This window comes from Mytilus galloprovincialis, chromosome 9 (genome assembly GCF_965363235.1).
Source record: "Mytilus galloprovincialis chromosome 9, xbMytGall1.hap1.1, whole genome shotgun sequence".
Classification (NCBI taxonomy): Eukaryota; Metazoa; Mollusca; class Bivalvia; order Mytilida; family Mytilidae; genus Mytilus; species Mytilus galloprovincialis.
The window spans coordinates 11,828,348-11,843,333 of record NC_134846.1 but is presented as its reverse complement, the minus strand read 5'-3'; the positions used below and the strand labels follow the sequence as shown (position 1 = coordinate 11,843,333).

At 35.2% G+C, this 14,986-nt stretch overlaps 1 protein-coding gene across 1 annotated transcript in view; it reads left to right on the top strand.

Annotated features, from left to right (window-relative positions):
* Positions 1–1,080: 1,080 nt before the first annotated feature.
* The window catches only part of LOC143044408 (glucose dehydrogenase [FAD, quinone]-like), a 23,588-nt gene continuing 9,682 nt past the window's right edge, over positions 1,081–14,986 (top strand). The window contains exons 1-7 of the mRNA XM_076216415.1: positions 1,081–1,142; positions 2,589–2,747; positions 9,657–9,862; positions 10,582–10,771; positions 11,557–11,685; positions 12,586–12,707; positions 14,340–14,507. Coding sequence (XP_076072530.1) covers positions 2,609–2,747; positions 9,657–9,862; positions 10,582–10,771; positions 11,557–11,685; positions 12,586–12,707; positions 14,340–14,507 — 954 coding nt within the window. The 5' untranslated portion in view covers positions 1,081–1,142; positions 2,589–2,608. The remainder of the gene's footprint in view (positions 1,143–2,588; positions 2,748–9,656; positions 9,863–10,581; positions 10,772–11,556; positions 11,686–12,585; positions 12,708–14,339; positions 14,508–14,986) is intronic.

Below are 14,986 nucleotides of genomic sequence, written 5' to 3'. Positions count from 1 at the left end.
CGAAATAATAATTATCTTATTATTAAAAGAATTGAAAACCAAAACCAATAAGAGAGTATTATTACGAGATCCACTTTTCCATAAGTTATTTACTTTATTTGTTTTATAATGATATAATCATAAAATCGAATCACTCGGGTTAATATGCTGATATTTGTTCCATACAAAACGTTCACAGTTAACATATAAACTCTGAAGATATTTCAACAAAATATCAAACAGAGAAAAGTAGAACAAATCGTAATCAGCGATTGACTCCCAATAACAGTTATTGAGTTTAAATAAGAGTTACATTCTTTTTAGCTATCATTTTGCATGTTGGACTTTAAAATTATTTAACCCATAAAGTATATAGAAACGACTGGGAACTCTGAATATATAAAAAAAAAGATCAGAAAGTCAAAAATAAAAGCTCAAATAACTTCCAAACATTACAGATAGAAGTGCATACTTTCAATTTTAGGCAAAAAACCCAGGTTCCCTAGAGTCTCTTTTTTATGAAGGGTAATTGAAATAAATGGAAATCTATATACAGTTAAACTAAATTAACTTGTTTTTTTCTTTTTCTTCTTTTAAACTACATGTAATTAACTTGTTTTTTTTTTCTTTTTCTTCTTTTAAACAACATGTAATTAACTTGTTTCTTTTTCTTTTTCTTCTTTTAAACTACATGTGGAACTTCTCTCGTCATGTTATCTTGTCATATATATATAAGTATTATACACAATCAACGGGTTGAAAAGTTAACAGTCGTGATCCTTCAAGGATAAGTTTGTAACAAAAACAAACAAAACATACGTATCACAAATATACAACCAGACAAGCTGAAGTCTTAAAATAGCCATATTTTTTACACTAATTTTGCAACTTTGAAGCTAAAATTTAGAATGTTAAAATTAAAATAAAAAAATTGAAATTTGATGTAATTTAACGGGGAAAAAAACACATTAAGAGTGAACATGAGAACTTTTTATGTAATTAGTTAATCTAACGATTATTTCTACAACTTATCAATATAAACTGGTAGTAGAATGAAATTTTTGAGATATAATTCTGTTTTTATCATTTATGTAAGATACAGCTGACGTTTTCAGTTTCTTTGATACATTGTACAGTAATTCAAACCATGTAATTTATTTAAGGTAAGTGCTTTGCATATTTATTATTTGTTAGAATGTCGTTTCAGTGGACATGATTATGACTCTTTGATGTCCAGCCTCGTATATATATGATCATACAATTACATGACTCGAAGTGGGTATGCTAAAAAGTCTTAAATATATGGTGATTGATAGATTTTTTATGTTCTTATTCCATTTTCGGCACTATGGCTATTTTGTGGCGATCATATTTCATTAGTAAAGGATACTTTAGTGCACGGAAAGAACCACCAAACTTCTGTGTGGATAATTGTTTTGTGATATCGTCAGGAAAGTTTAGAAGAAAACTTTTAGTTACAGCAATCATTTTCGATAAAGTTATATAAGAAGCAGTGTAAACTATACAAACTCAACGACTTTATTCGGAGTTGTGGCGTAAAGATATATTTTTTTCAAGCAACTTATTGACAAATATCTACGTAACATAAATTCACATTCTAAATAAGATCAACCTAATCTAACATTACATTTTTTCACTGATCTGAATTTATATGTTTTTTTGTTCTTCTTCAAATAAATAAAAGTATTTTTTACAAAACTAAAAAAAAACAGCATGCACATTCAGGAAGATTTGGTATCAACTTGATAATGTTATAATCTCTCTTCTGTTCCTGTGTCACGGAATATTACAGAATCAAATGGAATTAACAATTTATAAATTTCGTGTGTCCGACGGGAACGCTCAAACTGAAAAAAAATCTAAAAATGCTTGATTCTATAAATACATGAGTTGTATAACTAAAAAGGCCTAGGTAAAATAACCAAATGCATCCAAGGTCAACATAGCCTGGAAACTTCACAAGAACAGTCTACAAAAAGACATGTCATCCTTACCGGACATAGTAATCCAACCATAAGCAAAAAAAGAAGCAGCATAAGCAAATTTTAAAGTCTTTGATTTAAACCGGTCGTTGCCGAACTCACGACTTTTGGCATTCTAAAGATTAAGTTGATAACGAGGTGGATATACACTGTAGGGAAAACGGTAGTACAAAATTTTCCCAGCATTAGGTTGGCCTTTTGTGTACCCAAGGCAGGTGAAGGAAGTCAAATTAGGAGCGCTGTGATTGGATGTAAGGGTACAATATATTTTTTTTATTAATCTATGAATAAATGCAGTGTGTATATATATTTACAATATAAATTTTGAAATCTATTGAAATATTTTCTAGAGAATTATTCGAAAAGACTTCAATTGCAAAATGACGGTGGGCATGGATAACATAAACATATACAGACGTGTTATGAGTGTCAATGAGAAAACTCTGCAATATTTATGCATGTTAAGAGTGCGTTATCCTGAATTCTTTGTCAAAATCTGTAATTAAGTACAGTATTATAAATTAAAAAGACAGATATTATTTTGAATTGATAATTCAAATGTATTGAGTATTTTGTTAAATTGTTTTTTTTTTTTTTGCATTTTAGATTATTGTGTTGTTTGAGCAATGTTTCTTGGGGCATCGCTAGTAGCCCTTTGCGCCAACGCTTCACTCCTTAACTTCTTGTCAACACAATTACCAGACGAAAAAGACCCGGATGGTATATTTGATCAACCTTTCAAAAAATACTACGACTACATTGTTGGTTTGTATTGTTTACACTATCAGTCAACTTTATATGATGCAGTAACTGCCAGTTGCAACTTTTAATATATACTACAATAGAAGAGACCGATTTCATTGAGCCGCAACTCCTCTGAAACCATACGAAGTCGGAAATATTTGTGATATGACGTATAAATTTAGTGTTTTGTACTTCCTAAATTTGTCTTTGAAACAATCTTTTTTTCCACAAAAAACGCCATTTTTTGAGAAAATAACCCAATTCGGAGACCGTTATCGATCCGTGTCGTATTTGCTTTCACGCAAGCTCAGTCGACGTTCTGCATGAAAATTTAAAAACGCTTTGTTTCAACATATGCCCAATTGTACCGGATTTGGCGGGCTTCTAGTTATAATATATCTAAAAGATTTTGGTCAGATTGTATCATTTTAAAGAGAGATAGACTAATATTCTGACACTATCAAATAATCAATGTCTTTTGGTGAGATACATTGTAACTATGGGTTTTAATTACTTAGAAATAATAACCTTTACTGAAACCTACGGAAGCGTATTAGCGCCACATATTTTGTTTTTATTTTATTTTTCTTCCTATCTTTGCGTAATTACGCAAACCTTTGCGTTATAATGCAAAAATTTGCGTTTGCGATAAGTTTGCGTATAACTCAAACATTTGCGAAATAACGCAAACATTTAACGCAAACATTAAATTTTGCGATATAACGCAAACATTTGCGTAATTACGCAAACATTTGTTTTATCTTATTTCTTATTTAAAGCCCCAGTCCCACTAGACCACGATCGCACCACGCTCACCACGATCTGAAATAAATAAAGATCGTGGTGAGGTCGCGGTATGAGCGGCATGAAAATGTAAATTTTCGTTGCTTTCACGATGCTACTACGTCCTCATTACGCTTCTACAACGATCCCGCTACGATTATACCACGTTCTCACAGCGCTTATTCTGCGACCTCAGTACCCTTATCAATTTTTTATAAAAGATCTGTCTACACTCATCACGTTCTCACTACGACCGTACCACGAGTTATCAGATTGCAACACAATCTTACCACGCTTCTTCTGCGATTATAGCACGTTCTTACTACGATTATACCGCGATCTATTCTACGCTCTCAGCAATAACGTCAACATCGTGTTCCATATGAATACAGTTCCATTCCTTCTATTTCTGATTAATACGTTTTCTCGAAAACAATAGTAATAGTCATGTCACCAAAATTTACTAGAACACGTTGGCGTGGTGGTAGGGGTTGATGTGGTGGCAGAGTGAGCTCTGATAGTAACGAATCTTGATCAAGTAGTTATTTCGGACCGACCAATCCGACGTAAATTAAAACCTATTGCTGGTCTATAAAGCTGAATTGACGATATTTTAGTGAACGATAGCAGAGATGACACAGATATGTCAATAGATATAGGAAGATGTGGTATGAGTGCCAATGAGACAACTCTCCATCGCCAAGTAACTATTTTTAAAAGTAAACCAATATAGGCCAAGGAACGGCCTTCAACACGGAGCCTTGGCTCACACCAAACAGCAAGCTATAAAGGGTCTCCAAAATTACTAGTGTTAAACCATACAAACGGGAAAATCAACGGTTTAATCTATATAAAAACGAGAAGCATGGTTGAGCCGTAAGACAAAATGAACAAGAAGTCCCAATTACATACATACAAACAAAACCTTGAGATATTTAATATTTTTAATGTGAAAATAACAATGAGGATGATGATAGTAGTATGAACGTAGTCAGGTCGTAAGAAGAGCGTGATGAGGACGGCAAGGGCGTGCTAGAATCGTACTATGGTCGTGAATAGCGTGGTATAGTCGTAGTGGAAGCGTAGTTGGGTCGAAGTGAGAATGTGATGGTCGTAGTGAGGCCGTAATAACGTCGCAATGAGATCGTAGCGCAGTTTCTCCGAATAGAATCACGCTTTCGCTACGCTCTCGCTACGATGGTACAGCGACCTTTGCGATCTTACTTCGATCTTAGTGCGCCCTTACTACGCTTCTACTACGATCTGATTTCGCCATGACCGCACCACGATTGTTTTGAACATGTTCAAAGTTAGCCACGCTCATCACGATCTTGAAGACCTCACTACGACCGTGATACGATCTTACTGCGATCTACACGATCGTACTACGATCATCAAAATTTGCATTTTTTTCACAGATCGTAGTGCGATCGTGGCCTAGTGGGACTGGGGTATAAGACCACGTTTACCATACCACGTTTACACCACGCTGTTCAAGACCATAGTACGATTCTAGCACGCTCATGCCGTCCTCATCACGCTCTTCTTACGACCTGTCTACGTTCGTATTAACGACTATTTCCAGTTCTAGTCATTGTCACATAAATGTATAAAAGCTCTCCAGTTTTTGTTTGTAACATCCATTTCAATTGAACCATGGAAACACAAGATCATGTACATGTAGTAATGCTTCTTTAATCAATAACTCAGATACAAAATCTTAACGACCAAGCCATGATGTTGTTATTGATAAAGCGAAGAAGAAGGATTCGAAGTACATTTAGACGGCGTAGGTCCTTTTTGGATTCGTCCTTGGTTAGCAACGAATATGAGGCTCCAGTTTGGTCATTATGATCAGTTGATGTGCGAGCTAAGAATTGAGGATGAACCTTCCTTCTTCAATTTTTTAAGAATGCCTCCAGAGATGTTCGATGGTGGCATGTCTGTGTTGTTTCCGTAAAATATTCTTATAAATGAGAAATAGAATTAAGGAATGAAACAGTAGTTATATGGAGTTCGGTGCTGACATTATTGTTGAGAGCGTAGTAAGATCGCGGTATGAGCGTGGTATGGTCGTAGTAAGGTCGTGGGACGAGCGTGCTATAATTGCAGTAGAAGCGTGGTAAGATCGTGTGGCAATCGCATAAATCGTTGTATGGTCGTAGTGAGAACGGGAAGAGCGTAGAAAGGTCTTGATAAGCGTAGTGAGGTCGCAGAATAAGCGTGGTGAGAACGTGGTATAATCGTAACAGGATCGTTGTAGAAGCGTAATGAGGACGTAGTAGCATCGTGAAAGCAACGAAAATGTACATTTTCATGCCGCTCATACCGCGACCTCACCACGATCTGAATTTATTTTAGATCGTGGTGAGCGTAGTGCGATCGTGGTCTAGTGGGACTGGGGCTTAATACCCCAGTCCCACTAGGCCATGATCGCACTACGATCTGTGAAAAAAATGCAAATTTTGATGATCGTAGTGCGATCGTGTAGATCGCAGTAAGGTCAGGTCGTATCACGGTCGTGGTGAGGTCTTCAAGATCGTGAAGAGCGTGGCCAACTTTGAACATGTTCAAAACAATCGTGGTGCGGTCGTGGCGAAATCAGGTCGTTTTAGAAGCGTAGTGAGAGCGCACTAAGATCGTAGTAAGATCGCAAAGGTCGCTGTACAATCGTAGCGAGAGCGTAGCGAAAGCGTGATTCTATTTGGAGAGACTGCGCTACGATCGCATATCGACGTTATCACGACCTCACTACGACCATCACGTTCTCATTGCGACCCAACTACGCTTCCACTACGACTATACCACGCTGTTCACGCACATAGTACAATTCTAGCACGCCCTTGCCGTCCTCATCACGCTCTTCTTACGACCTGACTACGTTCACACTACGACCATCATTTTCATTGTCATTTTCACATAAAATGTATAAAAAAGCTCCCTAGATTTTGTTTGTTTGAATGTAATTATCAATTTGCTCTAACGGCTCAACCATGCTTCTCGTTTTTATATAGATTTGACGGTTGGTTTTCCCGTTTAAATGGTTTAACACTAGTAATACTTCGGGTCCTTTATAGCGTGCTGATTGATGTGAGCCAAGGCTCCATGTTGAAGGCCGTACTTTTGCCTATAATGGTTTACTTTTATAAATTGTTACTTGGATGGAGAGTTGTCTCATTGGCACTCATACCACATCTTCCTATATATATTGATACATCTATGTCATCTCTGCTATCGTTCACTAAAATATCGTCATTGAGCTTTATGGACCAGCAATAGGTTGTAATTTAGGTTGGATTGGTCGGTCCGACATATCTGCTTGATCAGGATTCGTTACTTTGCTCCCTCTGCCTCTACATCAACTCCTACCACCATGCCCACGTGTTCTGGTAGATTTTGGTGGCACTGTATTGTTTCCGAGAAATCTACGATTTAATCAGAAATAGAAAGAACTGTATTGGACACGATGTTGACGTTATTGCTGAGAATGTAGTAAGATCGCGCTATGAACGTAGTATAATCGTCGTAAGAACGTATTATAATCGCAGTAAGATCGTGTTGCAATCGGATAACTCGTGGTATGGTCGTAGTGATAACGTGAAGAGCGTAGAAAGATCTTGATAAGCGTAGTGAGGTCGCAGAATAAGCGCGGTGAGAACGTGGTATAATCGTAGCGGGATTTTTGTAGAAGCGTAGAGAGGACGTAGTAGCATCGTGAAAGCAACGAAAATTTACATTTTCATGCCGCTCATACCGCGACCTCACCACGATCTAAATTTATTTTAGATCGCGGTGAGCGTGGTGCGATCGTGGTCTAGTGGGACTGGGGCTTAAAGGAAACATCAGTTATTAATGGAGGAGGCTGTCTATATTAAAATTTATCACCTTTGTAGTCAATGCAAAGTAAAATGCTTGAATATTTAGAACATATCAATTAGGAGATAACTGTATTGTATTTTAAGCTCCGACGGCATCAATTGGGGATTTGATGGTCGCAAATTAAGTTTACTGGCGACGCGTTAGCGGAGACAGTAAACGGGTATTTGCAACCATCAAATCCCAAATTGATGCCGTCAGAGCTTAAAATACAATATTGTTATCTCCATTCTAATGAAACTAACAAAAAACAACGTTAAAACATGTATATAAAATCTGCCATAGGCCGTCAGCGCTTGCGCGTACGTCCCATAGCATCAATTGTCAATTGATGCCATGTAAGAAAGTGACGTTATCCAATCAAAATGAACGTTACAAACGTTGTTGCATTAGAATGGCTAATAAAAAGCAGATTAATATAAGAAGATGTGGTATGAGTGTCAATAAGAAATCTCTCAATCTAAGTCACTATTCGTAAAAGTAAATCATCATATGCCAAAGTACGGTCTTCAACACGGAGCATTGGCTCACACCGAACAGCAAACTATAAAGGCCCCCAAAAACGATATCCATGTTACTACTTGTATATATACTAGTATTACAAAGAAATTGAATAATTTGAGGTTATACCGAGAAAAAAAATCATCCCTTCTAATATAGCTATAACCGAATATAAATATACTTCCAAAGTAAGCTCTCGTTTGAGAACTGTGTAAAGATAGATTCAAACAAGCTACCCTTTGGCAATAAATGTATAGAATGAAGATGTTTTATTAATAAAACTATGTTCTCTCCATTCAAATTGCTACCCAAGCATCTTAAAAGTATTTCACTACATTGAAATGAAAATTCAATGACTTTCTATCATATTCTGAGATATCTTGCTTCAAAATTATAAAAAAAATGTTTCCTAATTAATAATTCATTTTAAAGCTGAAAGATCGTTTTGTCTATTTGACTTGGAAGTTTCACAATTGTATGACATTATTTTTGATCTTTCAATTTAGATATGCCTATATGCTATACTATATCTATTTTCTTGTTAAGGTGGTACCTAACACTACAGGGAGATAACTCTGTAAAATCAGCTACTAAACGTATTTTTACGTTGTGTTGTAAAAGGAATATTAAGCTTCTCAATGATCAAAATTGGTGTTTGTCAAATTGCTAATCAGTGTAATCTTTCTGACAAAACGGTTGGTTCAAATTTTTATTTTTTTTTTTTATATTTTTGTTAAAGTGTCAAAGTTAATACTTTGACAAAATTTTATAAAAAATAAACGAGCCAAATCAATTTTAGTGAAAGTGTTTGGTACATCCTTAAATTATATACTTTTCTGATGCATAAATCAGTCTTTTTTTTATCATGTTTATGTATAACTGCACTTCAAGTATTCCATTATTCCTATGCATATCTTTTATATAATAATGATTTGGCCTTGTATGTATGTTTTTTTTTATCTACTAGTAAATCACAACCGAAATGAATGACAGACGGACATATATACAAAACTTAATGAATAATTGAAATCAAGATATTTGCGTTATAACGCAAATGTTTGAGTTATTTCGCTAAGGTTTGCGTGATTACGCAAACGTTTGCGTTAAAACGCAAATGTTTGATCGCAAATATTTGCGTTTTTTAAACACATTTTTAGGTTTGCGTTATATCGCAGAGGTTTGCGTTATTTTGCAAAGGTTTAGGTTTAAGTTATTTTGCAAATGTTTAGTTTGCGTTATAAAAAATAAATGTGTGGCGCCAATACGCTTCCGTAGTATCCCACGACCTAAGTGAATACTAGTACTGTTTTTCATAAGTCAATTGATCAGGCAACATATCTAAATTATTCCGATAAAATATCTATTGATAAAATACCAAAACCATCAAACATTTAACTTCAATTATACATATAAAAGCATGTACCTTTAGCGGTATGAATACCAAGTGGTTGCCATATCTCAAGATTGCACTTGACTTCTTGGTTGGGCCAACAAGTAGAGACTTTGTTATTCCGTTTGTAAACAATTTTGTCGGCCATTCAGTTCATCAAAACAATTATTTATTAGTGTCTGATATTTTCAATGTTTTCCTGTTTGTCCACATTTGAAAGTGAAAGAGAAAAAAGTACCGTTTGAATATTTAGCACCGCTCAACTACACTCTGTAGAATATAGCTTTGCATGTAAATTGCAAATTTGAAAGCAATTTGTTAAATATTATCGGCGTGAAAACATATCAACTAATTTTCTGTACTTTTTTGTTACTTTACAGTTGGCTCCGGATCTGCAGGAGGTATAATTGCAACCAGATTATCCGAGGATCCAGTCAAAGTTTTATTGCTAGAAGCTGGTGGGTCTTATCTAGAGAACGAATATACCCGAATACCTTTGCCATGGAAACGAGCACTAAAATCCAAAGTAAACTGGGGGTTTTATACAGTTCCACAAAAATATTCATGTTTTGCCAGTAAAAACAAAGTAAGTGTTTAGAAAGAAGCTTTCAAACAAAGCAATGACAGTTATTAATATATCGTAGCCTATTTTGTTGTTTTCATGATATAAATAAGATAGTTTGCTCTTTTATTATACAATACTTTTACAGAATAACATGTGTCTGATAATGGTTTCAAAGATTGTCCATAACATTAACCAAAACTGATATATCTGACTTTCATTATAAGAAACTTTTCTGTCGTCGGTATCATTGGAGCCCGTTTTTTGACTTTTTTTTCATTAAACTGATGTATGAAGGAATGAATCTGTAGAAAAAAGGAAATTCAGTAGGATTTCTTTTGAAGAAATCAAAAACATACAAGGATGTAAACCATTGTAACCACTGTGCGACCTTCAACAATGAGCAAAACCTATACCGTATAAAAAGTACTTGGCAAAATGTGAAACAATTTAAAAGAGAAAATAATCGACCTGATTTATGCTAAAAACAACAATGGAAAAACAAACAAGACTGACAGAAACTAACGATACCGATCAATAACAAGCTCCTCAATTGGGAAAGGAACACAAAAAGGAAGATGTGTTATGATTATCAATGAGACAACTTTCAACAAGGGACCTACGTTTAATGGTGTAAACAACACCAGGTCACGATACGGCCTACACCAATGAGCTAAATTCATACCGTAAAATACATTTGTGTAGGTCATAACAATTGTTCTATGTAGATTTCCTTTTTTTAGAAAGCTAAAGCGACGCGTGGTAAAGTATTGGGTGGAACTGGAAGTATGAACGGAATGAACTACGTCAGAGGAAGCCGCCATGATTTTGACCAGTGGAGAAATGAGGGATGTGTAGGATGGGGATATGACGATGTTCTTCCGTATTTCAAAAAGTCTGAGGACATTCAAATACCAGAACTTATGAATTCATGTAAGTTGAAAACAATTAAAACAAACGATACAAGGTGTAAATCAATGAATCAACTACTTGCAAACACAATAAAGCAAAAATTAAAGGAACAAACCCTAACGTCCATGCAACATAAACTAAAAAACGTCTTTATATGTAACGTATATAAATCTATAACTGAAAACGATTGATGAAAATAACATTTTGTGAAACGCAATTACTGGATTAACATTTATCAGGAATGCCCAAGAGATATATGACTAAAACATAGCCAAATACATCTAAGGCCTGCTATAACCTAGACTAGTTCCGACATTTCCTTGTCTGGTTCACCGCAGTTCTATAGAAATGGAAACGCTTGTGTCATCTTTGATAGCCAAGGCTTACGATCCAGTGGAGAGAAGGGGTCTGGATCGTAACCCTTGGCTAGCTAAGATGACACAAGTACTGAAACCTACGTTTGGAGAATGTCATTTACTTCACAAATAATAAAGCATTTTCCTTCTGCGTTCAGAAGAGTTCGTAGATTATGCTATGAAAAGATATCTATGCCTTTCAAATCTTACCCATGTATTCCAGGAAAGTCCAAATGTTTCGAGTAATATGTTGGACGAATCTTTTTTTATGACATACACAATTTGTCATGGTACTACATTTGCATAAATGATGCGAGAATGGGAGTAATTATTCATAAAAAAGAAAGTAACACATCATCACAGTAAAATATACATCTAGAGGTGAACACATAATGTGTTGTGTCCTGAATATGCATGACAAATGCTTGAACTTAATTTTTAATATTGTAGCTTTTCATGGGAAAGGAGGTCCTTTGGTTATCACGGAAGCCCATACATCACCAATGGAATTCCTACATAGGTCTGCCGCCATTGAGAAGGGTTTACCAGTTGTTGACTGTAATGGCTATAATCAGATTGGTACGCAGACATTTATATTGCCTTAATCTGTTTTGATTTTTTGAATTATATATTACCACAGTGCATAAAGTTTTTAATAAGATAAGAAAAGAGGGACGAAAGATACCAAAGGGACAGTCAAACTCATAAATATAAAACAAACTGACAACGCTATGGCTAAAAATGAAAAAGACAAACAGAAAAACAATAGTACACATGACACAACATAGAAAACTAAAGAATAAACAACACGAACCCCACCAAAAACTAGGGGTAATCTCAGGTGCTCCGGAAGGGTAAGCAGATCCTGCTCCACATGTGGCACCCGTCGTGTTGCTTATGTGATTACAAATCCGGTAAAAAGTCTAATTCGGTAGGTCACATTCATGAAAGGGAAGGGGATTGTAGTTACGACGTAAGGAACATATCCGATATCATTTGTGAAACGGTTATTCCATAACGGTCAACCAACTCATGATGGCGTCCGTAAAATTTACGAAGGGATGATTTCAACTTCACCATTTGGAACTCTTGGTTTAATAGCTTCCTTGTGAGCAGTAACCCTCTATCAAGAAAATCATGATAGGAAATGCAAGCACGGGAATATCGTATCAATTGGGAGATATATACCCCGTATGCAGGTGCTGCTGGAATGTTGCTACTTAGAAATGGAAGAAGGTATGATTGGAAAGTTGGTTTGAGACAGTGAGGCTGTAAAATGATAAGGAAATTGTTAATAAATACCAAAGTTAATTTGCATTTTTTCAAGTTTGCAGCTTAAACAATATCGACGAAGTAAAAGCGGACGTTATTACAGCATGTTAAACAATGCATTTTTAAGTGAGAAAAAAAATTCTGCTTGTAAGTTATCTAACACTGAAAAAATATCAGTAAAGTATAACAAACAGTATTTGTTTGTAGGATATTGTCCTTTGCAAGCAAATATTAAAGATGGTGAACGTTGTACTTCAGCAAGCTGTTTCCTAAGACCAGTTATGTCAAGATCTAACTTACAAGTTGTAACCAATAGCCATGTTGCAAGGGTACAGTCAGTAACAATCTTATATATACGTTGTAACAATCTTTCGGTAATCTTATTGCATTTTTCTATTTGAAAAGAAAATTCTCCTCACAGCATCCGTAAAATGCACTTTTATTCCTGAATTTCATAAAAGAAAAAACGTTCACTATACAACTTATTATATATAAACTCTGATGGAGATGGAATTAACACTCTACTCATTTTAAATTATTGTTACAAACCGGAACATCTTAAATTTATTGCTAATAGTATACCTTGATACATTTGTACATATTGTCAACTTAAGTTATTGCTGATTCAGAAAAGTTTCCAGAATGAGAAGAACTCGGTTTATTTTGTCATGTTTATAAGTTAATTATACCACTGTTAGTATTATAAGCTGCAGCTAAAAGAACACAGTATTATTTTCCGTAGTTGCAGCTTATCTTTCGTTGACTAGGATTTTTGTTTTATTATTTTTAAAACACCATGGCTCTCCAATGAGTATATGGTTTATTCCTTGAATGCCAACATCCTTTGATTTACCGACAATTTACCTGTAATATTATGTTGGCATTCGAGGAATAGGTGCAAGAAGTTATCACAATAAAAGTGCATGCTCAACATAGGTAAATTCCATGCAGCTATATCAAATTCATGCTTGTCAAGTTGTTGAACATCATTTTTTGCTGTTACTGCTTGATCAATATGATCTTCTCTTAACATAAAACTTTTTATTTTAATGGTTGCATCACAAAGTCAACATGTGCATATTGTCAGGAATTCAAGGATGCACAAGTTCTACAATAGACTCTTTGAACTTTGAAGTTTCTTTTCAATATTTACAGTTGTGTGTGCTGTAATATCCTCAAATACTAGAGAAAATCTGTTGTCATTAGTCCAGTATGAGTGCACACCTTTTCTTGATGTCATTCGTCCAGTATGAGTGTAAACTTCTTCTGGTTGTCATTAGTCCAGTATGAGTCTAGACCTCTCTGGTGTCATTAGCATTAGTCCAGTATGAGTGTAGACCTCTTCCGTTGTCATTTGTCCAGTATGAGTGTAGACCTCTTCTGGTGCCTTTAGTCCAGTATAAGTGTAGACCTCTTCTGGTGGCATTAGTCCAGTATGAGTGTAGACCTCTTCTGGTGTCATTAGTCAAGTATGAGTGTAGACCTCTTCTGGTGGCATTAGTCCAGTATGAGTGTAGACCTTCTCTGGTGTCATTAGTCCAGTATGAGTGTAGACCTCTTCTGGTGTCATTAGTCCAGTATGAGTGTAGACCTCTTCTGGTTTCATTAGTCCAGTATGAGTATAGACCTCTTCTGGTGTCATTAATCCAGTAGCCAATGTTTTAATGATTTATTACATACAGTCTTATAGTTTGACATTTTTTGTATTAAAAAAACATCAAAATTCATTCGGAAAAAAAATGATTGAATGAGATTTTCCTTATCCGTTCCGACAAAATATGAATACTTTTTTTTTCATGTACGTAGTCATTCTAAGTTTTCAAAACTGGCAATGGGATCACTGTATTAATGAGCCAGAAATATAATGTAAAACATGCAGTATATCTCCTGTTTCTGATTATATTATTTAGTTTACGACCACATATAATGGAAATTGGTCAGCATACAACATCTCTTTTTAGGTCATTATACGAAATGGAACGGCCAGAGGTGTCACTGTGATGAGGAATGGGAGAACGACACGAGTTTACGCTAAGGAGGAAGTCATTTTATCGGCAGGGGTGTTTGGATCTCCTCAAATCTTGTTGTTATCTGGTATAGGACCCAAAGCACATCTGCAAAAAGTTGGGGTAAATAATGTTCATTCTAGAAAACGGCAGTATTTGTGTGAGGTAACTTTAGAACTGTTCTAACTTAACTGTAAGTATTTCACGCCTATTCTGTTTAAAAATGAACTGTCCAGAGTATACAAAGAATATTGTTGAATGTCTCAGATCCATTTACTACATTAGAAGGTAGCTATAAAAAGTTGAATAACAAAAATACCGAACTCCGAGGAAAATTCAAAAAAAAAAAAGCTCTAAACAAATAGCAAAATCAAAAACTCAAACACATCAAACGAATGGACAACTGTCATATTCCTGACTTGGTACAGACATGTTCGTATGCAGAAAATGGTGGGTTATTCAAACCAAATATAATTACATCCACTTCATTTTAACTGTGGTTGATTGTTGTTACATTTGCAATTATACCCTATGTCCTTATTACCACGAGTGAACGTCCGGCATTTCGTTCAGTTAAACAGATTTCTATTGAATAGTTGAAA